Genomic DNA, 27,065 nt, shown 5'->3' with positions numbered 1-27,065 from the left:
AAAGCGCAAATACATTTTATTTCGACGAAAAGTGCAGCAGCGGACACGCCCAGCTCGCGCGTCTCGTTTCCGCCTGTGATTGGTCGGGCGACCCGTGACGTCAACTTTAGCGACCGACCGCTGCCGCTCCACATGAAGCGCGGTGCCAGGTAGTTTGGTGCCGTAATGGAAAATTAAGAGGTAATAGAAAATTTAGAGAGACTGCGTTTTTCTGAAGAGTTCGGCGTTGCTCCCTACATGTACGAGCCGATTGCAAAGAGCCGGCCTCTCGAAGAAGCAAACGATGCTGGTGCGAGCAGTGCTTTCGACGAGAACGAAAGCGAAGTCTTGGGATCTCCTCGTGTTGGAAATGCTCTTTGGTGAGTATGTTTTTTGCAAAGCGATCTAGTGATCTCACCGATCTTTCGCCGGTCTAGTGAGCTCGTTTCCGGTCAAACAACTGCAGTGTTGTGTTCCTGCATGCCTCCTCGTGGAACGTAAGCGGGGATGCGATCGTCGGCATTTGTGCGCTGTCCAAAGCTGTCGGCAACCTACAAAGACGGTTCAAACGCGTGAAAAGCTTCCCGGTTCATGCAGTACGTGTAGTGACCTTCATCTGTGCGCCATCCGCACACTACTCGTAACCGAAGTCGTAAAGGCGGCGAATTCCGTCGGCTACGTGAGACGGCCGGTTTCTCGCTGTGCGCGAGAGACGGGGGGAGCGTAGTGTCCTGGCATGCGCCGGCTTCCCAGCACATGCAAACTCTACATTTGCACTGCGTTATGGTAGCTGCGTGCAGGCTGTTTTACAACACACGTGCAAATAGAAAATTCGCGGCGCTTTGCGACGAAACCTGCGTCGAGGGCGGGAAATAAACATGCACCTTCCGTTCAGCGTGCTAACATGAAGGAGCTCGCAGTAAATCAAAATCCAGGTTTGGGCGAGTTCGTGTATTCATAAGGCCTTCCAACACCAGTTATCATCAGTCAGTCAGCACTCGTGCCGTCTTTGTTTTCGTTGCTCCGATCTTTTCGCGCTGCGTTTAGAAAGCCTGCTAGTGGAAATTCTGGTGATAATCGTCGTCACGGAAGTTGGAGCACAGCAGTGTTGTTCTTGCGGGCTTGAAATTCTTTCGCTTTACAGCAGCCTCCCACTTCCTTAAAAGCTTCTTGTCATGTGGGAAGCAATGGAAGACAACATCGTCGCGGCCGCTGGTGTTCGTGCAACCGTAGGCTGCACAGAAAGACGGCATGATCGGCCCACCACATCAGTTGATGCTGCGCACGTTTACCACCACTCTACATACACACAGACGCACCAACAAAGAAATGCAGGGTCGATCGAAGCAGATCACGACGGCACGCACGCAGAAACAAGCACGGTCAGGCACGGTCGCGCAGGCTGCGAAGGAGCAAAACACTAAAGTTGACGTCACAACACCGCGGTTTCCGGTCTCCGCTCGCATCGTCAGCGTCAGCAGCAGCGCGCATTCGACGGGGGGCGGAGCTACAGCGCAATTTCAACCGGCGATTACGTCGCTCCTATTTGAAAAAAAAAAAAAATTGACCTACATGGTTTATAAGGTTCCCGCATCCGTATATGAGCGTCTTATTGAATTCGACAGACTCTTCAGCTTCCCTTTAACAGCTTCGCTGTAAAAGGAAGCTCGCGAACATTCGGTAGACTGCCTAAATTCATTTTTGTAAAGGGACCGCCCGCATCGGGCATGGGTGTTGTGGCTTTCTTCTTTTTTGCGCTGTTCCCAACCTGAACGTTCACTCAACTCGTCATGGCAGTATAAGCGAAAGTCAGTTGAGCGATAGAAGAAACCAAAAAAGAAAGGGGGGGGGGGGGGGTTGCCGCGGGATCTTTGGCCTCCGCAGCAGGCACACCTTCCAGAGAACCCTCCTGTCTCCTGTATTTCAAGTCCTCGCGGACCTCAGCCCTGTCGCTGCCTGCGTCTTGAAGTCCTTGCCCTCAAGGGGTGCAGCAGTCGACGGCCGTTGTGTTTCGACGCGGCCCGCGTCAGGACGCTGTTGTCGCCGTCCTGAGAAACTGGTTCTGTCCGCCGCGCCCCCGGTTCTCATTTTTATTTTGTTTGTTTCAATGTGTACGTGTCTATCACAGCTCGCGTGCGACGTTGTGGAGCTTGTCTTGCTAGCGTAGAGGAGGCAGGCCGCGCGCATTTGATCCTTCGCGTCAACGGGCTGTGTGGCGTAGCCTAACAGCGCTGTTTTTTTTTTTTTTTTTTTTTGTCATGGCGCATTATGGTCTGGTTCGTAGAAGTTAGGAAGAGTGAGCGAGAGAAAGACAATTTACCCATTCGTTGTATTTCCGGCGTTTAAAGAAAGAAAGACGATATGCATGTGCTAGATCCTCCAGTCGCTGAACGAACGACATTTCACTGCAGACCTAATCGATGAAGACATGCGACTGCGAAAGAAACAAAAAAGATTTGTAAAAGTCTCGTCGAAGACAGACAGACAGACAGACAGACAGACAGACAGACAGACAGACAGACACAGACAGACAGACAGACAGACAGACAGACAGACAGACAGACAGACAGATAGATAGATAGATAGATAGATAGATAGATAGATAGATAGATAGATAGATAGATAGATAGATAGATAGATAGATAGATAGATAGATAGATAGATAGATAGATAGATAGATAGATAGACGGACGGACGGACGGACGGACGGACGGACGGACGGACGGACTCATTTGCAGTACCATTCATCGCCCTCTATCTGAGAGATACAATTTACCTCTTGGACACGTCTCTCGTGGATGCTTCCCACCACAAATCTCTTCCACCGTATACATATTGTCACGGCTCACTTGAGACAAGAGCGGAGAGCGTTATTTTAATCTGGACAATTAGAACAAGCGTTCAGTGTTCGCTTCTTCTTCTCTAGCACGCTCGCTTGCACCCACGAGGTCGTCGTCCTCGTCGTCAGCGTGGTTGGGCACAGATGGCGTCGCGGCATTTGCCCCCCTTCAGAAGGAGCATCGTCCCGATGCTTGGCGGGTAGCACCCGGTGTCCAGCCCACTAGCAAGTGTCCATGTCATTCAGCCAAATAAGGTTTCATGCGCACCACGTGCACAGTCTCAGGCAGGTCCTGGCGGCGCCGCGAGCAGGATTGGCTGTCAGGAATGACTTCATAGTTGACGTCGGTAAGGCGTCGTAGAACCTTGTACGGTCCGAAGTATCGGCGCAGAAGTTTCTCCGCGAGGCCTCGGCGGCGCACTGGAGCCCAAACCCAGACTCTTTGGCCGGGCTGGTAGACGACGCATTGATGGCGTTGATTGTAACGTCGCGCATCACGGTCTTGCTGGCTAGTTATGCGAACGCGTGCGAGCTGTCTTGCTTCTTCAGCGCGCTCTGTGAAATCTGCGGCGTCATTCTCGGAATCGCTGGAATCATGAGGAAGCATAGCATCTAGCATTGTAGTCACTTCTCGACCGTGGAGGAGTCTGAATGGCGTCATTCTTGTTGTTTCTTGCCGAGCCGTATTGTAAGCAAACGTTACGTAGGGTAAAATTTGGTCCCAGTTCTTGTGTTCCACATCGACATACATGCACAACATGTCTGCAAGAGTCTTGTTGAGGCGCTCCGTAAGTCCATTGCTTTGCGGGTGATAAGCTGTCGTCCTTCTGTGTGCTGTGCCACTGAGCGTGAGTACAGTTCGCAAAAGTTCAGCCGTGAATGTGGTTCCCCTGTCGGTTACGATGACCGCTGGAGCACCGTGCCTAAGGACGACGTTTTCGATGAAGAACTGCGCGGCTTCGGCTGCTGTGCTGCTCGGAAGTGCTTTGGTTTCTGCATAACGCGTAAGGTAATCTGTCGCAACTATGATCCACTTATTTCCTGCAGTTGAGATTGGGAATGGGCCCAGAAGGTCCATCCCAATTTGTGCAAACGGTGTTTCCGGCACTTGAACGGGATGTAATAGTCCGGCAGGTTTCGTAGGTGGCACTTTTCGTCGCTGACAGTCAAGGCACGTTCGAACGTAGTGCTTCACGTGTGTTGCGAGCCGTGGCCAGTAGTAGTTCTCTTTGATCCGTGCCAATGTTCTTGTGTAGCCTAGGTGGCCCGACGTAGCTTCATCGTGACAGGCCTGCAAGATTTCACTGCGGAGAGTTTTAGGGATGACCAGTAGATATCTCTTCCCTGTTGAAGAGAAATTCCTCTTAAAAAGAACACTGTTGCGCATGCAGAATGATGACAAGTTCCTTGAGAACAATCTGGGCTTGTTTGTGGTGCGGCCTTCTAAGAAATCAATTAGTGAAGCGAGCTCGTGGTCATCTTGCTGTTGTTGAGAGATGGTAGCTGCACTAACAACTCCTAAAAATCCTGCGGATTCGTCATCATCTCGGCCTGACGACTCGATCGGTGATCTGGAAAGGCAGTCGGCGTCTAAGTGCTGTCTTCCCGATTTATAGACCACTGTCATGTCGTACTCTTGCAGCCATAGGCTCCAGCGTGCCAAACGTGCAGATGGATCTTTCATGTTGGTCAACCAACAGAGAGAATGATGGTCACTTATGACTTGAAATGGGCGGCCATATATGTACGGGCGGAACTTGGTAATGGCCCATACTACAGCCAAGCATTCCTTCTCTGTGGTGGAGTAGTTCGACTCGGCACGTGACAGTGTTCTACTCGCGTAAGCGATGACTCGCTCAGCGCCGTCTTGCCGCTGAACAAGGACGGCACCTAGACCCACATTGCTGGCGTCGGTGTGGATCATTGTCGGCGCATCCACGTCAAAGTGGGCAAGAACAGGCGGAGTTTGTAGACGGTGCCGCAACTCGTTAAATGCTGCCTCCTGTTCCTCGCCCCACATAAACGGGACATCTTCTCTGGTTAGGCAGGTGAGCGGTGAGGCGATGCGTGCAAAGCCCGCAATAAATCGCCGGTAATATGAGCATAGGCCCAGGAAGCGTCTGACTGCTTTCTTGTCCGTAGGCCTTGAAAACTTTGCGACGGCTGCGATTTTCTCAGGATCAGGTTTGACGCCTGTGTGACTTACAATGTGGCCCAAAAACTGTAGTTCTTGATAGCCAAAGTGGCACTTTTCAGGTTTTAAGGTAAGCCCAGCGGACCGTATGGCTTGAAGAACTGACCGTAGCCGACTGAGATGTTCATCAAATGTGGCAGAATAAACAATCACATCGTCTAGGTACACTAAGCAAGTCTTCCACTTAAGGCCTGAGAGAACAGTATCCATTAGTCTTTGGAACGTGGCTGGGGCGGAGCACAAACCAAAAGGAAGAACTTTGAATTCATAGAGCCCATCAGGCGTCACAAACGCAGTCTTTTCGCGATCCCGCTCATCGACCTCTATTTGCCAGTATCCACTTTTTAAGTCCATCGATGAGAAGTAACGTGCATGCCGTAGCCTGTCGAGGGAATCGTCGATGCGTGGTAAGGGATACACATCTTTTTTCGTGGCCCGATTGAGCTTGCGATAGTCGATACAAAACCTCAGGCTGCCATCCTTCTTCTTAACGAGTACCACGGGCGATGCCCAAGGGCTTTTCGACGGCTGGATAACATCATCGTCCAGCATTTTCTTGACTTGCTGCTGTATTGCTTCACGCTCTTTCTCAGCCACGCGATACGGATGCTGTCGGATGGGTATTGCTGTTTCCTCCGTAATGATGCGGTGTTTCGTCAGTGGTGTTTGACGCACTCGGGACGTTGTAGAGAAGCAGTCTTTAAAATGGTCAATCAGTTCTCTGAGCCCTTGTTTCTGTTGCGGCGCTAAACCTGGGTCAACGTCGACGACGGGTATAGATGGCATCGTATCGGTGGTTGATTCCTGTTGTACAGCAAAGCAGTGTTGAACGTGGTCCATTTCGTCAAAGTACGCCACAGCGGTGCCTTTACTGATGTGCCGGCGTTCATTGGTAAAATTTGTCAGTAGTACCTCTGTGCGACCGCCGATTAGGCTGACGATACCCCGAGCGATGGCAATACCTTGATGGAACAGAAGTGCAGTTAGTTGTTCGGCTACACCGTCCTTGTCAAACTGTTCTCCGCAACTTACGGAGACAAGACTACATGATAGTGGTGGTATGCAGACGTCGTCGTCGGCGACACGTAACGATGTACGTCGGCGCTCTTCGTCTTGGCTCGTGTCTGTACTAGTTGACAAGGTTATCTCGCCGTCCCGTATGTTAACCACGGCGCCGTACTCCCGCAAGAAGTCCATTCCAAGGATGAGTGATCTGCAGCACTCTTTTAAAATCATAAAAGTGGCGACAAAAGCTGTATTTCCTATCTGGAGCCGTGCAGTACATTTTCCTGTAGGTACCATTATCTGGCCCCCGGCATTCCGGATATAAGGGCCCGTCCATTGCATTCTGACTTTCTTAAGGCGGTCTGCCAACTGCTCACTCATTATCGAAAAGTCTGCACCAGTATCAACTAAAGCTGTCACGTCGTGCCCATCAATTGTTAAGAGTAGGTCGGCACTTACAAATTCGTCGGCGTCCCGTTTCTCCGGGTTGCTGTGCTCGTTTCTCAGTAATAATGGGGGATTTTCGGCGGTTCGACGACTTGCAACCTTCCCCCCGGAGGTCGCTGATTTCAGTTTCCCCGCCGTGGGCTTGGAGAGCGGCCTCGTACCACGTCGGCGAAACTGCGACGGTTCGGCGAAGAATAACGTAATGGAGACGGCGAGCGCGACCGCAGATTAGCTGAGCTGCCTTGTTCCTGACTGACACTGTCGTCGAAGCGTGGATGTCTCTCTGGAAACTGGCGCGGAGTGGCAGGTGACATTTCCTGGATGCCACGCTGGCGATGAGGGCTAAAACGATAAATGTGCCCTGGTTCGCCACAGTGAAAACACAATGGTCGGCGATCAGCAGTGCGCCATACGTCGGTCCTGCGAGGCTGGGGTCGCCTGAAATGCTCCCGCTGTGTCCAGGCAGCAATAGGTGGCCGCTGGTGGTACTGCTGTACCGGCATGGTAGAAAGCGGGCGACGGACAGCGTCTGCGTAGCTATATGCGCGTGGCTCGAAGCGCGGCTCGGGACTCAGTTCAGGGAGTGGCTCAGGAGGTGCTAATGCTTGCCGAATTTCTTGGCGAACAACTTCAGCGACCGTAGCGACAGTAAACTCCTTCGGTGTCACAGTTTGCTTCGCAATCTCCTCGCGCACAATGTCTCTTATCAGTTGACGCAGCGAGGTCTCGTCTGTCGCTGTCAGTACTGCGGCTCCTGCAGGCGCATCGTTAGTCAGGCGTTCGTATTGCCGACAACGCTGCTGGAGCGCCCGCTCGATTGCTGTGGCTTCCTTAATGAATTCTTCCACTGTTGTAGGCGGGTTACGCACGAGACCAGCGAATAGCTGTTCTTTGACGCCGCGCATGAGATGGCTCAGCTTCTTCGAATCCGGCATGTTGGGATCCGCGCGACGAAACAAACGAGACATGTCCTCGGCAAACATGGAGACACTTTCATTGGGCTTCTGAATGCGCAACTCGAGAAGTCGTTGTGCATTATCTCGGCGATCAGTGCTTCCGAAGGTGTCAAGTAGCCGACGGCAAAATTCGTCCCACGTTGTCAAATGTGCCTCCCGGTTTTGGAACCACGTCCTTGCGCTACCTTCAAGAGCGAAGTACACATTAGATAGCTTCTGGTCCGGACGCCACTGATTGACCTTAGCTACGCGTTCGTACTGGTCCAGCCAGTCTTCGGCGTCTTCGTACGTGTCACCGTGGAAGCTTGAGGGGACTAGATTGTTTTGGATAGTCACCTGCGTTGGACTTGCAATCGCCATTTCCTGAGTCATTGAGGTCGCTGACGAAGTTCGTTGCAAGGGACCGAATTCCGGGCACAGACCTTGCAGGCGGCGGCTTGCACGGTGCACAGGTGTCTCGACGCGTGGATGATGTCTGGAAGGGCTGGACGCAGGGCTACTCGCAGGAGTCGTCCCTATCATGAGGTGATGATGCGATACCCAGCACGTCCACCAGTGTCACGGCTCACTTGAGACAAGAGCGGAGAGCGTTATTTTAATCTGGACAATTAGAACAAGCGTTCAGTGTTCGCTTCTTCTTCTCTAGCACGCTCGCTTGCACCCACGAGGTCGTCGTCCTCGTCGTCAGCGTGGTTGGGCACAGATGGCGTCGCGGCAATATAGCTCTATTTCAGGACAACTATGAGTAACTGGGGTTAAGTGATGGTCCGCGGAATGTTCGCCGCCTCGGCGAACACTTTTTGGTCGGAAAACTTACGCTGGCAGGCATGCGGTCCGTTGCTTCCAACCGCAACCGCGACTTCAGCTGTCAACCAACAGGTAACTTCCTCGGGCCCTCTTTTCATGGCTCTGTCGAAGCCGTCTATTGTTCCTTTTACATAGGCAAGAGTGCTTGCGGCGTCGCAGACACCAACGCGCACCACACGCACATGAGCAGGCGTGCCAATGAATCAGTATAAGGAAGGAAAAGGGGAAGGAGGTTAGAGGAGAGAAGCTCAGCGGGGATCGGTCGCGGGGTCGCCCGTGCATCCGCTCGAGCGTAGCACGGCCGAGGGCGCGGGGTCGGTCACCCGGGCCTCCGAGCAAGATCGTCTCGTGCGATGAGCGATGGGCTTTTTTGAAATCGGCTTGGACGCCCTCGTCGCGTCGGCGTCATACACCCTTAAATATCTAATCTTATAGTCCGCAAGGCGATCGTAAATGTTTTGCTTTGAAGTCTGCGTCTGCATACAGAAAGACGAGGAAGATCCGCAGTTCAGCCAGAGGATATATCTCCGCAGTTACTACATTTCACATCAGGTACAAGAAGGGGGCACCAGCGGGGGTGTGCAGTGCGAAGTCCTGATGACCGGTGGTCACTGTAAGGGGAATTAATATTGTACGGCGCAATGACGAGGATGGAAAGGCGATGACGTAACGACGGAGGCGCGCCAATGGAAAGACTACATTGGTGTCGCTACGACATAGTGGCGACAGTGAAAGAGAGAGAGACAAAGAGGAGGAAAGACAGGGAGGTTAGCCAGTGTAAGTACCGGCTGGCTACCCTGTGCTGGGGAAAGGGGTAAAGGGAATAAAAGAAGACAGAAGAGGAGAAAAAAAATAAGGAAATTCACGCAGTAACGCGATACTACGCGATACAACACTCAAAGGCGATCGCACTATTCGCATGTCCTTAAAAACTTTAGCAAAGCCCTTAAGGCCTTGAGTGCCGAAGCCCGTCTGGACCGGTGTCCTATCTTTCTCCTCTGTAAAGGGGCGATTGTCCAGTTTTTTCGACAGTGAAAGCGTGACACTGTGACACTGTGACGGCAAAACATTGACGTCAACGCAATGACGATAATTGCATGGCGGCGACTAGTTGACCGATGACGACGGAATTATGATGACGATATGACAACAACGGCTCGGAAGTCTGCGGCGTGATGACGACGGTATATGACAAAGCAGTGACGACGAGAGAGTGCAGACGGCCGTAGGGTGACGATGACGTGACGGCGAAGGAATGGTCACAACGACGCGAAAGCGATCCAATGACGACGACCACGTGACAGCGACGGCGTGTTGTCCGTGCATGCTTGCGTGCATCGCCTGCTGCTGCTGCAGGCCGCGTCGACTCGTCGGTGCTTGTTTGCGCTATATATGTCCGGTATACTGCGCCAATCGTGCAAGACTGCAGTTAGCAGCCAGTAGGGATGACAATGGTTTGACGATGTTAAGGAGGCATAGTAAAGATAGGAGTGACGCGTCCTGCGTGCGTGAAGTGTTCGGCAACACAGCTGCCAGCGTTAGCAGCAGCGGGAAATTCCAAGGAAGAGTCAAGTAACGCTTCGCTTTGAAAGCTCGGCCTTCGGTGGCAGGATTCGCAAGTACACCGATGCAGCGGGAAAAATTAGCTGTGGGATGGGCACATGGAAATGAGCACACGAAAAAAATGCCTTTGTTCTGCTGTCAACTACGTAGGCTTAAGTTTTGATGACATTGGGTATATAGTGGAACACGGTGGTGGGGATCATGACGATATGATATTTTCACTGGAAATTTAGAACTAAGACAACATGGAAACGAAAAGAAGCAGTCTCCTGATTGGCCGCCTTGACGTAAGGGACGCAGTCAGCATCTGCGAATTTTTTTTTCATCAAGAAATTAAGCCCTGATGCTGTTCGTAACGTACTGAAGTGCCGCCCGGTGATTGATAGTTCGTACATCGCACAGCTCCCCATTTCGCTTTTGTTCCTTCGCCTCCACGGCATCCAATCGCGCCCGTTCATTGTCCTCGTTCATGCAGTACCAGCTATAAAGGACCACCCAGCTCGCGGAAGATCGGATCCGAAGCCTCAAGCGTGGACGTCCTCGCGACAACCCCCTGTCAGGTCCGCAATTTGCACTTCCCGGCACATCTATCAGAGAAGACAGAGTTGCTTTATCCTTTTTTTTTCACTGTCCTGTGTATATAGCGTATAGGTTCGGCCTGTATCACGTGCCTGCAGGCCACCCTGGCGACGTCAGTCAAAGCTGTCGTTCGACGTCGCCGCTGTCTCGTCGAATTGGGGCCTCCTCGGTGCAACACCCCGCGTATCCCTCTCCTGTATTTACGTTTCGACATTCGCCTCCTTTAGCGGCGCGGCCTACATGTAGCGCGGGCCACGAAACCCGTAATAAGCGACTACGTGTGGTTTCCTCGGCGCCAGAACGCAGTTCCGAACGCTCCTGCACTTGAGAAGGGAGCTGCGTCTACGTTGCCGCCGTTCCTCCGTATTTTTACGTTGAAGCGTGAGCAGATGCTGTAAGCGAAAGAGAGAAAGAGTTTAATGGAGGCTGAAGATGTCAGCCCCGCTATATGTGCGTAAAGATGAGAATATAAACGAAAGCAAACATTCTTAAAGAAACGACGAATAAGTAAACAAACCAAGCCCGCACGACTAACAAAATATCAAAGGATGTCTATAAGTGCTGACTGCAGCGTAGATATAACACTTGGGCCTTCGTGTGTCGGATTAAGTTCCCCCACTTGTGTCCTATAGGATGCTGGAAAATCACTTGCCTCTCTATGTCCGTGTATACTTAGAAAAGTCATTGCTGCTTAACCTGCAGTGACGCAGCATCCGATCAATATATCCAGGTAATCTACCGTGTCTATGGCATTGGATTGGATTGGAGACAACGTTATTTATGCCTGCAGTCGCCCGACGAGGGTCTACGTCATCCTCGAAGTCGCCGTTACTCGGCGCGGGTCTCCGATGGTGTTGGTACGAGCATTCCCAGTACGTGCGTACCCTGCTAGGATGCTGCCCGCGGAACCGGCAGACCGTTCGCGGGTTTAACTTCAAGCAACTCGATGTTTCGTTTAGCTTGTTCTTCGTCTATTGATGGCGGGTGTACCACTGTGGGGGATTTCGTAAGAGTCGGATGGAGTCAGGAAATAAGGCACCTAGTTCTCACTAGAAAGTAACGGAAGAATTGGTGGAGGAATGAAAGGAGTGGAATGTAGCAGCACATTGTACTGAGAATTCGGCCAAGGAATTGCGTTGAAAAGGGAAATTTCTCAGCGACTGACCAAGCATCCCTCTGACAGTGTCCAAGGGAAGAGGCACCCAGAGAATGTCACGAATGGGAAAACTCCAATCTAAGTTCTCGAAACGGTATTTCTGTAACGTCTTTCCGTCTTTCTTTTTTTTTTAAATCTAGACATGATGTAGTTACTATTCCTTTTCCTTTTTACTTGTTATTTATGGAAGTAATATAAGCAACGTTTACGGGAGGACCGGGATGTGAGTCTAATGTAACACGACAAGAAGCCGCACGAAACAAAAGTTGTTTCCGCCACGAATACACACAGAAAGAAAGCGTGCGACTTGGCGACGGTGCTTTGATCTTCTCCGTTGAACGGAAACGTTTTCTGTGCCATTCTACATTCATAATAGAGGGCTCGGAAGTTCTTCGACTTCACCATTTCTTTCTTTTCTACAAGATAGATAGATAGATAGATAGATAGATAGATAGATAGATAGATAGATAGATAGATAGATAGATAGATAGATAGATAGATAGATAGATAGATAGATAGATAGATAGATAGATAGATAGATAGATAGATAGATAGATAGATAGATAGATAGATAGATAGATAGATAGAAAGAAAGAAAGAAAGAAATGATTCAGGGATGCCCTGTCCCTGTCAAGGTCGCCTGTCCACCGCAGGGCGTCGCTCGCACACGCAGAGGGCTCCTGCATCGCTCGCTCGCGTCCCCGTTTCAGCCGCGCGCGTGTCCACTCACACGCTGGACACGCCTGCGCGCCGTCGCGTGCACAAACACAAGCGGCTACGGCCGCTATCATTCCTGTCCACCAGCGATTCCGAGGAATCCCGCCGCTTGTTTTTCCTTTTCTCTCTGCTCCGTCTCACTCTCTCGTTCGCTTTCCGTCGCGATTTCGCGGCCTCGCACACGCGCGGCCTGCGCTTTCACTCGGGCCGAGTGTCCCGGGTGGGCGGGGCGCTTGTCGCCCGCGGGCGCTCACTTCCACGGTCCGCCATCATCAGCATGGCGGCGAAACATCGCGTTTCTTCTTGCAACTTTAGTCCGTCCATTGCTCTCTTTTCTTGCTGTATATTGTTCTACTGAAATGAAAATAAAAGAAAGAGATGTAGTCGGCTACTCCTTTTCGCATAGCAGAAATAACTATATATATATATATATATATATATATATATATATATATATATATATATATATATATATATATATATATATATATATATATATATATATATATATATATATATATATATATCCACCAAGGAAACCGAGACGTGACTCGGTAAGCATGCGTGCATCCAGAGAGATCAGGCACGGAACTGTTCTCCGATGGATTGGGTTGGATTGGAGCGAACTTTATTTATGTTCTCCGATGACAGCGCATATTGAAAGGACAGCCGAGCTGCTATATATGCGGAGCTGACCCCGTCGTTTTCCAATATACTACGCAGCCGTGCGGGCATGAGAAAAGGGCGTGCGTGTGTAAGGAATGGGCCAAAGACGTAATAACGACCGTGGAGTGAGTGACTATATGGTGGATCGTTAACAACGGGGGCAGAAATTCTGGCACCCATAAGGTCCGGGCCTAGCTTTGTCGTAGAAAGCGGGAAAGCTCCTCTGAGAGCCAGGCACGAAAAAAAGCGATAGTGGAGAGCCATAACACCTGATCAGAAAGAAAGAAAAAAAAAGGAGGTTGAAAAAAGAAACAAAAGAAAAGGAACAAATGAAGACACGCAGAGGAAAAGTAAGAAGGATTGAAGATTGGAGAAATAAAAGGGCGAACGGATGAAGTTTCCAAGAGTAAAATAAATAATTAATAAAGTTACAACGAATAAAATAAGGAATGCATAAAGGTAGAGATAATAACGAAAGGAAAAGAATGAATGAAAATAGACTGAATTTTAAAAAAAAATTAACGAACGAACGAAAGTAGAAAGAAGGGAAGAAAAAAATAAACCGATTCCGAATCGCTTTAACGTACAGGCGCTCAATGCGCTTTCCGATATTAAAGGAGTCTGATAGCGCTTTGATGGGAGTGCTCCTGGCGCCCCCGAGTCGCTCGCATCGTGTGCCAACGCTCGCCTGCGAATCGAATCGCGGAACATGTATATATGTGTGTGTTCGATCACGAGGCCTTTTCGCACTCGGCGAGCCGACTTTGTGTATACGCCCCGCCGCAGCGCATTGTCTGCGAACGCCGCGCTGCTAATGGCATCCGGCAGTGGACCCCCGTCCTTTCCTGCGAGTCCATTATTCTTTGCTTGGGGCGGATCCATTATACATGCGGCGCTTATGTACGCTCGGTGGTGGCGGCGGCGGTCGCGCCCGAGCGAGAGACGCGGGTGTCTGCACGTCCGTATCCCCGTTTGCGCTGCGAACTTGGGTTCTCTTTTTTAAACTCCCCGACTCCTCTATCTGTTTGTATCAGACTTGAAAACAGGAGAGAAATCTACCGGCCTATATCGTGTATTAGGATTCTTCGAACTTACTTTATCTCTACGTTGTTACTACTTTACCTCCCCCTCCCCTCTCTCCCCAGCGTAGGGTAGCAAACCGGCTCTTTTTCTCTGGTTATAACCTCCCTGCCTTTCCCCTTTCCTCTGTCTCTCTCTCTTCGAACTTACTAAACAGAAAAAAAGTTTAGGAAGCGAAAGGGTCTTTCCGCTTTTCCCCCGTCGATTCTTGTCGCGAGTTAGTTGTTCACCATGCACTTGTGCGATCCTTTGGATTTCCTTCACTCGAAACGAGTGACACGTTTTGAAAAATGGAGCGAAGCGGGAACGATGCGCTTGCCGGTTTGACACTGTGCTGCCATCTGTCACGATAGCGGCCTTGTCTTAGAATTAGAACGGTCGGTATCGTGTTCTAGCCTTTAAATATCTACTCAGATAAATTAGAACTTTATTTCTTTCTCTCGACATTTGCTGTCCTGCCATTTCTATGAGGATAGCTGTAGGGGCTTGTAGGTACGGCACATCTTATTTTGTTGTAGCGCAAGCTGAACATAAGGACAACAGAAAGATGCGCCCTGTCATATGTGCCTTTCTGTTGTCCTTGTTCAGCTTGCGCTACAACAAAATAATATCTCCCATTTCTTTTCTTTCTTTTTCTTTTTTCCACCCGAGCTGTCAGTGAACCCTTACTGAAAATGTCGAGCTGGCATTCCTCAACATGTGGTGGGCGGTACGAATTGTTACACCTATATAACTCCTGTGGAAGTCGTAAGTCTCGTGCATTAAATATGACGGTAAAGAGTACGGTAAGTGAAGAATAACGTTGCAAGCGCGTGTAAGTGCTCTCGAAATGCCGAGCCAACTCGCTCTACCAGCCGTGCACTAATAAGCTTCCCGGCTCCCTTTCTTTCTATCTCCCCCTTCCACTCTGTTTCTCTTTTTATCCCTCTTAACCCTTCCCCCTGCGCAGGTTAGCCAACCGGAACTACCTTTGGTTCACCTCCCTGCCTTTCTCTGCATTACTCTCTCTCTCTCTCTCTCTCTCTCTCTCTCTCTCTCTCTCTCTCTCTCCCCGGCTGCCATTATTTGGGAGATTTCCGATTGCGTCACAGCGATCCTCACCGCGCGTAATCACCCGAAATCAGTTAGTTGGTCATGCAGTAGAAGCCCTTATTCTGAAGGCAGTGTCTGCGAAGCCCCGCACAGGTTTCAAAGGCTTTCCCCGTTTCTCTTGCCTGCTATACAGTCTGGCTGATTTAAAAATGCCTCCGGGTTCGCTAGGTGTGTCTGGGAATCGCGCCCTCTTCTTCGAAATCGTCCGTACCTGATGGCCCCCTTCACGTCATCGTGAAAGTCGTTTCCGCCCCCGCTGAATTTCCTTCTGCGTCCGTTTCTTTTGGATCTTCCTATGACATTACGCTTGCCTGCGTAACGTCTGCTTTTCGTTTCCCCTTTCCCCCCCTTCTTGTTATAGTTGCCGGGTGTGTCTTTCTCGCTGTTTTCTTTCGGCGCGTTCCGTTTGCTCTTTTCTTTTTCTTTTCTTTTTTTCGTGTAACTTTGTCTTGGTTGCGTTCCAGCCGCCGGCCGGTCTTTCTGCGAAATTGAAACTGCGCCTGGCCCGCCGCCTCTTGCGGAATGTTGCGATCGCTGCTCTTTCCTGCGTCCGCCGCCCCCTTCCCTCTCGTCTCCGTATTTATTTCGAGAGTCCTCTGGCGCAACTCAACGCGGCTTTGCGAGCGGTGCTATCGATTTCCTTTCTTTTTTTTTTTTTTCGTGAGCCCACTCGATGGGAGATATAGTCGCAACGCTGCAGTGCTCAGCAGCAGCAGCTTGCGCGCGGAGGCGCTCTCTTGGAGAAGTTTGCTTCGTCGTTCAGTGTTTTAGTTCGGTGAGCCTGCAGGCGCCTGCGAGTGGCGTACGTGCAGCAAACGCTTATGCGCGCTTGCGAAAGTGTCGAGTCCGGCGCTCGACGGGGGCTCTTCTCTGTGTTGGAGGCGCGCGTCGTCCTCCGTGGGTTTTTTATTTTTTTATTGATATGATATAAGGAGATGTTGGCGCGCAATTTAAGGCGCCGGCTACTCCTTATCTCTTGGTTGGTTCCGTCATACACAATTCAGGGTTCACGGTTGCATATCAAATAATCTTTTCACACAAGCACCAGGACTTATAACGCAACGTTTCCACAGGAAGACTATGACGTAAGGAACACATGGTACATACAATATACATGGCAAATGTCTCCACACTTATGTAGTCGAAAGTTAAGTAGCTGTCGAGAGATCGAAGCGTAAGAGTCCCACGCATTGCAATCGTTCCGCGATTGATCTGCAACGAGTAAAATAACCAATGTCTCCTTCCTTTTCGATCATGACGGCCGGGCTCCTTTTTTTTTCCTTTTTTTTTTTCTTCCCCGTTTTTATCAGGTTTACAGCGCGTACGTGCAAACATCAGCGCGGTTTTTTACGTGTCCGTACGTACATCGCATACACCTTTCCATTTAGCTCCCTCAAGACGGTGGCGCTTTTTCGGAGAAGCCAAATTCTCTCGTTCTTTATTATTATTATTATTTTATTTTTTGCAGCTGTTGATAACGGCATGCAACGTATTGCAGTGGCAAGTCTGGAGCTTGTCGAAAGTCATGAAGACAATTCTACAGGCGTAGCAAAATCCATCCTAACGTCGTCACAGATGAGCAAATTCACGGTGTCGGCTAAGCAAACGGTTGCAGGCTGCATCAGAATGGCAATGCGCCATCATAGAGAGAGAGAGAGAGAGAGAGAGAGAGAGAGAGAGATGCGAGAGGCAGGGAGGTTAACCGCAAAGTGGACGTCCAGTTTGCTGACCTGCACTGGGGAAGGGGGAGACAGAAAGATAAAAGGAAAAACGCGCACACACGTAGAAAGAAAGCGGGATGAAAGAAAAACGAAAAAGAAAGAAATGCACCAACACACGGAAAGGAACGCGGGAATGTCACAGTCGTTCAAACAGGTAGCTTCACCGTAGGAACTGTAGTAGCGCCTTCGTCTTCTTCTGGTGCGAATACCTCATCAGCCGGCATTAATAATAATAATAATAATAATAATAATAATAATAATAATAATAATAATAATAATAATAATAATAGCGCAAATCGACAGCGCGAGCGAGGCCGCGAAAGGACGATGTCTTCGTCGAGCGCCTTTGACGAAGGTAAGACGTCTTCTCGAAAACGGTTCTCACCACGGATTGAGGCGTCCCCTGTATATTTATGTGCTTCCTGTATTTCCTGCGCACGTATCAAACCTTCAGTTCAGGCTTTCCCGACGTTGGACTAACACCCCTGTGACACGGGAAGATTTAATGTCCTTCGAATCGAATGGCATTCGCATGTAATCCCACTAATCGGGATTTACGCGGGAAAATTTAATGCCATTCGATTGGAATGACATTTGCCACCGAATGAGTTGGAGGAACTCATTCGATTTCGAACCGAATGTATAATCTTGACCCCAGATGGACAACAGCGACACGCAACGCGTAAAAATAATGCGTGCATCAACAAAGTCAGAAGATATTTTTTAGACTTATAAAAAGGAATGATTAGTTTTGCCGCGATGATAGTTTCACTACGGGCTGTGCTCAAGCGCTATTACTCTTTGCATCAGGAGTCTGTTGCGGCGGTCGGCCATATGGGATGTATTGATCGAAGTGCTTTTAGTTGTGAATAATTGGCGTCAAAGTGTTTCCGTCCGTCTTAAAAGTACTCGCAAAAGTTCTTAAACGCGTTTAATAGGCACAAAGTTTCTTTGAATTTCACTAATTTTGTTCCAGATCGTCACTGCTATCATTTGCGAATGCCATTATATTTTACCGTGTAGCACCGCAAGAGACCGAATGGCATCGGATGCATCGAATGTCATTCGATTCGAATGACATTAGATCTTCCCGTGTGACAGGGGTATAACACCATAGGAGAGCAACAGGTTCTTCCTTGTCAACTGCATCTGAAAAAAAAAAAGGGAAATGTCCGCTTAATTTGTGCGCGCTTGTCACATTGAGTAGAGAGAGAGGGGGGGAAGGGAGAACGCAGGGAGGTTAACCATAGGGGAAGATCCGGTTTGCTACCCTACGCTGGGGGAAGAGGGGAGGGGGAGGTAAAGTGATAAAGTAGAGATAAAGAAAGAAAAGAGCACAGACATACAATCACAGTTGGTCACTGTCGCCGCACACTGTCACTGCACAGCACAGTAGCACTTGCAGCTACGTGAGTAGCTATGTGGTAGGCATATGAGCTTGTGCTGGTGTCATGTTCTTGCGGTACGGCATGACTTGTAGACCTCGCCACTGGGCTTCAACGAATCCATTGCCGCGCTTTTTTTTACGGCTGTCATATTAGCATTCGTCGGATGCGCCGACATCCAGCGCTTGGTCCTTGTTGCGTCGTTCACCTACTGTCTCTTTTATTTACAATATTTTTGCTGTGGTTGAATTAACGAGTATATTGTTGAGCGGATTTAGGATTTATCTCCTTTAGCTCTGCTAACTGTCAAGTCGGTTCTTTTGCTAATGGGTTGTGTAATATGCAAAAAACAAAGAAAGAAAAAGGAGATAGACGGACACTGGGAGATAAGATAGACGGACACTGCCTCCATATATTGCCTCAAAGCGTAGCCCGACCTTTTAGTTTCAAAACGAAGTAATGCGTTCTGCACGTAACCTCCAGCTGTCAGTTCTATAGCCGGCTCCCCGAAAATTTATATTTGCCCTTGCTTCGCTTCAGTTCCCCGTTACCTTCGGCATTCTTTTTTTTAACCCGTTCGTTGCGAAATTTGCAGCATTCGCGTCGCTTGGGCGCAAGGATTTACATATACGCGAGGGGACGCCGCGTCGCCGTGCCATAAATTTCGTACGAGCTTACTTTGCCAAGAAAATTCGCTACATAGTATATTATCTCTCAGCACTGTGTCGGTTTGTTGGTGGCACCATGGCTCTTATGTATTCAACAACTCGTTTCCTCTGTCTCGATCTTTCTTTTTCTTTTTTCCCACCTTGCACATGAGAGCTTCGTGCGTTGCTCTTCTCTCGGGCTTTCTGTTTGTGCGAGATTTCGACGCTGTCACTCTGCACGTATGTCTAATGCTGTCGAGAACTGCATTTCTGACTGTTCGTTATTTATGAGACGGTCGTCGCGGCTCGTTCACTTCATTTTTTTTTTTTTCATCTGGCCGTCTCGTTGTCTACATTCCAGCGAATTGGCAATGAGGCGACTCCATCTCGAACGACTTCGTTTCGGCTGCCTGTCTGCGATGACGAGCGAGCTTCTTGAAAAAAAGTGTTGAATGGTGAAAGAGCTGAGAAATCTTTTTTCTTTATTTCCTATCGCCCACTTTTCATCTAGCGTCGGCCTTGCGTTGAGTCAAATTCTGGAGTCTCACGTGCGAAAACCATGGTCTGGTTTCGCCGTATGGTGAGGGACTCGGGAATAATTAGTACCACCTGGGGTTCTTTAGCCCGCACCTTAAATCTAAGTACACGAGCTTTTCTTTTTTTGCATTTCGCCTCCCCATCGAAGCGAAGCAGTTGCGGCCGGTTTCAAAACCATGACTTCGAGCATATATAACAGCGCAAAGCTACAGCTGCTAAGCTATCGCGGTGTGTGTGCATTGTGTCGGAGTGGCTTTTCTCTTTAAGGTATTGTCCGCCTTTTCTGTCGCTAAAATGATTGAAGACAAACGGCGTGAACTAATAAGGGCAGCGCATCTCGAAGCATACCTTGGAAACTTATAACATGGAAATCCAAACAGAGCGGTGCTGTTATGGACACATGTCAGTCAAATTCCGCCATACTGCCGATTCCGCCCTCTATTCTCGGGATCTGATTGGTTCAACTAGTGGCTTTGCATGCGTCCTCTTTGACTAATTCAAAACGTAAACATGGCGCAATTTGACAGCGTGCATACCGTAACATCCTCGTATGCAAACTTGTGAAACCCTGAAACGCTCACTCGATTGCGTCGGTGTGGAGTGACAGGTTTAAATCAGGTTCTCCTATTTGTTGTTGTTCGTAACATTTGGATGCGCGCTTTGTTGCTTAAAAACCGTGCCTGTAGCAAAAGGCAGCGGAGGATTACGCGTCGCCATGGCAACGGCCACGGCCGTCCGAAACATCCGCATTGAGTTGGCGCTTTCTCCCCACTTTCTATGTAGTCTGAAAACGAAAGCTGGATTACGCACTGAGAGCAGCCCTCACCGCATGCAAGCTGCGCAGCTGTCCTAACAAGCCGCAGTACATAACGACGCGAGCTCTCAACCCCAGACAAGTACGTCGCCGACATCGTGTTCTGCTCTCTAGCATAATCCGAGCGTGCGATGGCCGGGACTATATACATCGTACGCACAGAGCTTAACCTCCTATTCGCAAACCGCCCGCGTGCTTTCTTTCTTTCTTTTCTTTTCGAGATTTAGTAATGACATACGATGGGAAAAGTGTGCGGAGTTGGGGGGCTAGCTCTATATTAGGTTATGGTTCAACATTAAAGCAGCTACATATTAACAGCACAGACTGTAAGACTAAGCGAACCAGACGACGCGGCGCCTTTCGTCTGCTTCGCTGTCGCCCGCGTCGTCTGCTTTGCTTATAGTTTGCGCTGTTACGTCGCCTGTGTCGTCTGCTTCGCTTTCGTCTCCTGCACCTATTTGTATAATGGCTTCGACGGCTTCGGCCGCTGAAGAAAGAAGATTAGCTGAAGACAAAGGGAAAACGGTAACGAGGCAAAAAGGGCTTCGACTCCCGACGGAAGGGAAGGCGCGCACGGTTTCGTCGCATTATGAAAGCTTCCCGCACGCTGTGTTTGCTGGGGGGCTCTTCATTTGGGAGATCATAAGCGCATCGGACCGCTCCTTCTTGACCGATCTCATTCGTGAATTGGACCGATACCTTTGGTGGCTATCAGTCAGGCCATTAAAGTACCGCGTAAACAAGGGCTCGTTCCTGCTCCCAACGGATTTTAGGGACAGAAAGCGCGGGCACTTAACTATACGTCGCCACTGATACGCGCTGTTGCGCATAGTAACATGTTATAAGCATGAAAAAGTGGTCCAAAAGTTTGTTTGTTTGTTCTTCATGATTTCGATGGCCACTCTTCCAGGGCCTGATTGATTGATTGATTGATTGATTGATTGATTGATTGATTGATTGATTGATTGATTGATTGATTGATTGATTGATTGATTGATTGGAAATGTTTGCGACAAGTACTATATGTCGCCAACGTCTCCACAACGGTAAATTATTGTATCAACGAAGCACGTTGGTGGGCAGGGTGGCCAGTCCGTGTAAAAGGGTCACGTGACTGCTCTGACGGGGGTGAACTGCGACATTCAGGGCTATTCGCTGTAAAACGCGGTAATCCCATCTCTGAGCGCGTGGAGCTATGGAGGACGTTTAGTCATACCTTGCACGTAAACCGATCGGTGATGAGCGCGTCCCGAAACGCGACAGCGTTGGCGACGCCGTTGATATTTATCTGGCCCGGTTTCAGCGCAGCGGATATACCTATAGGTACAGTTTCCTCCGAGTCCACATCAACTAATCGGCGGGATGTTAGTGTGCGCACATGGTAGAGCGCCGTTGGTAAAAAAGCGGGAAGGAGCTGACGATGCTCCATGATGGAGCGGCCTGCAGCGAGCGTCGACTGAGTGCAAGCGATTGTCTTGGCGCAGCTCCATGCGATGAGATCGCGCTAACGTCCTCGCGGCGTTGCGCGCGTGTATTTCGTGGGAAACCGTGTCGTAAGATGCGGCGTGTGTATCGTCCTCGTCCATAAATACGCGCGCGCGCCGATTCGACGCTGCACTTCTCTTCATTTTTTTTTTTCCGCGCGCGCTGTTTGCGTGCAGTGGGTGCTTGATCTACTGATGGCATATTCGGCTTCTGTGCTGGCATCGATTACATGTACGGCGTGCGCAGGGCGGTGCGACGAACGCTCGGCGAAGCGACAGAGCAAAGCGAACTGTGGTTGAAATCGCGACATATAGTTGCTATACTTGTTAATAATGTGGCGACGAGCGACCACGTAGACCGTCAAAAGTATCGGGCTCTCGCAGGAGAGGAAAAACCAACACTCCGTCGCTTAGCGTAGCATTCTTTTTAATGATCTTCGGAACGCTAGCCCGCGCCGGAACGCGCCAGCCGCTCGAGCCTCGTGTAGACGCGAGCGTCTACGTCAACTCTCGTGCGACGCCGATGCTGCTGCCGCTACAGAGGGCTCCCCCCCTAGAGAGGAGGAAAGTTCGACGAACGATGGAAAGTCCACGTGACGCGGCGTGTCTTCGCTATGGTGTCTATCTTCGCGTTGGTCTTGGGTGTCACGTGCGCAGGCGGCGACGAAGGAAGCAGCAGGGTCGCGTCGCATACAGGTGGAGCTGATGGCGCGGGTGCTTCGATGTAGGCGGGTTTGAGACGTTCCAGGGCAATTGTGTCTGATCGGCCGTTGACATTCACAACAAACGTCGTCGGACGACGCTCTAGAACACAATATGGCCCGGAGTAGTGTGGTTGTAGAGGCTTCCGCACGGCACAGTTACGCACGAAAACGTGGGTAGCAGAGCTGAGTGCGGGAGAAACGTACGGGGACCTTGCTTCTTGTGAACGTGTAGGCACGGGGCGCATCTGGCTGAAGAAAGCTTGCAGTTCGGCTACGTAGTCGGCAGGTGATGCCATAGGCGTTTGGGGGGTGGCGACAAAGAAATCGCACGGAAGGCGTAGGTGGGTGCCGTAGACTAGCTCAGCACAGGAGCAACCTAGGTCGCTCTTGAGTGCGGCTCTGATGCCAAGTAAGACGAGAGGCAAATGCAGGACCCACTTCTCCGGCGATTCATGTGCCATAAGGGAGGCCTTGAGATGCCGGTGAAAACGTTCAACTAGTCCGTTGGACTGCGGGTGGTAAGCAGTTGTGCGAAAAACGCGTCGTTCCGAGTAGTTTGAGTAGCTCGTTGAAGAGCGCTGAGTCAAACTGTCGACCGCGATCTGTGATTATGACCGAGGAACTCGAGTTCGGTTTGACCGAATTCACTCTTGGCGGCGTTGATGACAATTCCTTTACTGGCAAGGCGTGAAAACAACAACCGCAAGTGGTGAAGATGTTCTTCGGCCGAAGAGCTTGCCACGAGGAGGTCGTCAATGTATGCAAAAACGAAAGGCAGACCTCGGGTGACGGAATCGATGAAACGCTGAAAGGATTGGCCCGCGTTCCGTAAACCGAAAGGCATGCGGAGAAATTCGAAAAGACCGAAGGGTGTGGTGATGGCGGTCTTGGGAATGTCTTCTTCAGCGACCGGTAGTTGATGGTAGGCGCGAACGAGATCGATCTTAGAAAAGATCCTCGCACCGTGCAACGCTACCGTGAAGTCCTGAATGTTCGGTAGAGGGTAGCGATCAGGAACTGTGGCGTTGTTTAGGGCCCGGTAATCGCCGCAGGGGCGCCAGTCGCCCGTCTTCTTAGGCACCATGTGAAGTGGTGATGCCCAGTTACTGGAAGAAGGGCGGATGATGCCAAGTTGCAGCATGTGTTCGAACTCCGCGCGAGCGATCTTGAGTTTCTCCGGGGACAAACGCCGGGGTCGGAAGTATACCGGTGGGCCGGAGGTGACGATGTGATGGCACACGTCATGTTGCACCGGTTGCGTCCAGTCCGGTAGGCGCGTCAAAGTGGGAAACTCGCGTAGGATTGCGGCGAAAGGTTCGTCCAACATGGCAGATATAGGCGCTATGGGCGATGTGCCTGATGATGGGACGCCGGGAACGGATAGCTGGGTCACGGAGTCGATGAGACGGCGTCGTTGGATGTCGACAAGGAGTCCGTAGTTATGCAAGAAGTCTGCTCCAATGACTGCATGACGGACGTCTGCAACCAGGAAAATCCAGCGGAACGCTCGTCGAAGGCCAAGGTTTAGCATGACGGAGCGTGACGAGAAAACTGGAATCCTGGTGCCGTTGACGGCTTGCAAAAACGACACAGGAGTCGCTTTTCGGTCGGAGCGCTGGGCGGGTAGAATGCTGACGTCAGCACCTGTGTCGGCCAAGAATCGTTGTCCCGTAACTCTGTCCGTCACGTAGAAAAGGCGACTTGTGTGCTGGGCCGGACCACTCGTCGCCGTTAGAGGTCGGCCGGCCTGTTTCCCTGCCAAGCGCAGGGACGCCGACAGTGACGAGCGTCGTTTCCAAAACGGCGGTGGTAGTAGCAAACGCCAGGCGTTGTAGTTGAGGCTTCATTGCGAGTGCCCGTGCGTCTTGATCTGCTGGAACTACGGCTGCGTGGGCGACGAGACGTGCGGCGATGCTCCGCTCCACTGATGATGCGTTCCAGGCGCTCACACAAGGAGTCGAGCGGAGAGTGCACTGCGGAAGAGCAGGGAAGAGTTTGCAGAGCGGTTGTATTGTCACGCGGAGACGGTGACGTGGCTGCGATGGTTGGGGTGGCTACTTCCATGACTTTGTCGGCCAAAGCGGCAAGTCCGGTAAGGTCCATGGTAGAGGCTGTCGCCAGGACCATCTGCACGTTAGCCGGGAGTCGTTGCAAAAACAGTTCGCGCAACAGCGTGTCGTCGATGGATCTCGCGTTGTTTCCGAGCAGCTGGCTCATTCGGCGAAGAAGTTGACTAGGGCGTCGGTCGCCGAGTTCTTCAGCGGACAGAAGCTGCTGGATGCGAGAACGCTGTGAAGCTGCTGTGCGCTGTAGCAGTGCTGCCTTGAGATCGTCATAGGCGGCGGCAGACAATGGGGAGTTCAACAAATCTGCTACCTCATCAATGGCGGCGGGCGAGAGCGCTGCGACGGCGTAATGGAACTTCGAGGCTTGAGAGCGGATACCAGCGACTTGAAATTGCGCTTCGGCCTGAAGAAACCACGCCGAAGGATGCTGGTCCCAGTACTGTGGGAGGCGGACAGCGATGGCGGAACAGGAGGGCTCACCGCGTTCCTCGGAAGGGTTCTGGCCTTGAGCTCTCGTAGCGTCGGTCTGGTCCATGGTCGTCTCTACCACAGGAGCGTATGGCAATATCACGTCCGGGTTCACCAAACTGTGGCGACGAGCGACCACGTAGACCGTCAAAAGTATCGGGCTCTCGCAGGAGAGGAAAAACCAACACTCCGTCGCTTAGCGTAGCATTCTTTTTAATGATCTTCGGAACGCTAGCCCGCGCCGGAACGCGCCAGCCGCTCGAGCCTCGTGTAGACGCGAGCGTCTACGTCAACTCTCGTGCGACGCCGATGCTGCTGCCGCTACAATAACTTCGCATAATTTTCCTCCTATACTATGCTCTATCATCCCTGCTGTTCTCCCTGTCCTTTACTCGTATGCCCCCTCTAGTGGCCACCGTTCACGTGTCACCTGCTAAAGCTATAAGCAGTTATATATATGGTGAAATCAGCATCAACTCCCTTTATTCTTCTTTCCTTTGGGAAGTGAACATAAGCAATCAACTGCGACTGCAGCTGCACTGCCACTCTATAAATTGATATGCGGCAGCCACTATAACTGTACCGTGTACGGTATAGTTCTATCTTTGCATAATACGTGCACGAAACTAAGTTGGCGTTCCTTCGCGTCACATCGTTGCGCTGGCTTCGGATCTCGTTAGTAAGTATACCGACGCCGAATCCGGCAACGGCGCAAGCTGCGGTGCGGCGACTTTCGCAACGTCCGAAGGAGCACTTGAACTATGAGTGTGTAGGGCTCCGGATCGATTTCGACCCGTTGGAGTTCTTTATGCACCCTATATGCTCCTTGAACGACAGTTCTTGCTTGCCACCCACCGGTAACGGGGCCGTTGTGATGTGAATTGAACCCGCGACCTCATGTTCAGCAGTAGAATGCCACATGCACTGACCCGCGGCAGTTGGTTGTACTGCAGTTAAAAGAGAGAGAGGGGGGGGGAGGGAGGATTCAGCAACCGTAAGTAGCCAGGAAGGGAACCTTAGCTCTCCTGTCTTTTAGAAAAAAAGAAAAATTCGTAAGTCGTTGTCATTGTTGTCGTTGACATTGTTGTCGTTGACATTGTTGTCGTTCTCGCAACTTCCTTCCGCTTGCGAAACTCGTCATCTTCCCGCCTTTCACAAACTTAAGTGCACGCTATACACCCGAGAGGCCCGACGTTGTGCCCGCAACTATGCGTCCACTCGGAAAACTTCCGTTTTCCTAGCACTTAAGTGCCTCCATTTGTTCCCAGCATGCAGCGCATATAGCCTTGTCGTATAGAAGGCCATCGCTCTTCGAGCGCTACCCGTGCTGTGCTGCATGCATTTGTGCCAGCAGAACCGCGGGGCACGGTGGACGAGTCGTCGGTCGTCGCTGCACTCTATGCGCACCAAAGTAGACCGATCCATCGCCGCGTTGAAAGCGTGCTCCTTCACCATTCCTCATACACCGTATAGAGGCGCGTATAACAGACGCGATCCCGTACGACACCCTGCGATATGCGCACTTGTACACAACAGCAACGTTCAGTTTGAACTAAAAAAAAAGAGGACGCACACCTTATCACCTTCGCCGACTGAAAGATCCGCGCTCCTCTGAAAGATGTGGTAAATGCAGCTTGCCGGGTCCGAGTCGAGTCGAGTCGACCCGTATACCGCAGTTTTTCGTCGAAGTGTTTAGTTAGTTAGTTAGTTAGTTAGTTAGTTAGTTAGTTAGTTAGTTAGTTAGTTAGTTAGTTAGTTAGTTAGTTAGTTAGTTAGTTCGGGTTTAATGGCGCAAAAGCGACTAATGCCACGCTGCGCCAGCCACAAGAAGTGTTTAGTGTTATCCAGCAGAAGTATGAAAGTTGTGGTCTTGGGTCTCGAACACACACAGACAATATTTTTTTTTAATTTAATACGCCACGTTTAGGATATGTTGGCGCCTGTTAGAGACGCAGGCTGGTACTCGTCAGTCAATGTGAATACACGAAAAAATATACTATATATAGTGTGGGGCATGCATGAATGGAGCCCACATATCATATATATGTAAGCAGTCCAGGCAAATGCCGTCGGTGCAAACTATATACCGGCCTCTGACTACGCATTCCGACTGCCGTCTTCATTCTGGGTCCTCGGCGCTGTGGAGACTGAGAGGCAGA

The 27,065-nt window shown here is 50.6% G+C and overlaps 1 protein-coding gene across 7 annotated transcripts in view; it reads left to right on the top strand.

The window, feature by feature from the left end:
• LOC135911612 (uncharacterized) overlaps window positions 1-27,065 on the top strand; it is a 567,380-nt gene that overhangs the window by 396,888 nt on the left and 143,427 nt on the right. The window contains exon 1 of one of the 7 annotated variants that reach the window (XM_065443938.2): window positions 90-359. The exons of the other annotated variants lie outside the window; for them this stretch is intronic. Within the exon in view, the coding sequence (XP_065300010.1) occupies window positions 238-359 (122 nt within the window). The 5' untranslated portion in view covers window positions 90-237. Of the gene's footprint in view, window positions 1-89; window positions 360-27,065 lie in introns of those variants that run through there. 7 annotated transcript variants of the gene reach the window in all.

Source organism: Dermacentor albipictus, chromosome 5 (assembly GCF_038994185.2).
Source record: "Dermacentor albipictus isolate Rhodes 1998 colony chromosome 5, USDA_Dalb.pri_finalv2, whole genome shotgun sequence".
NCBI lineage: Eukaryota > Metazoa > Arthropoda > Arachnida > Ixodida > Ixodidae > Dermacentor > Dermacentor albipictus.
Note: the sequence above shows the minus strand (reverse complement) of the source record. Positions and strands in the feature narration are given on the sequence as shown.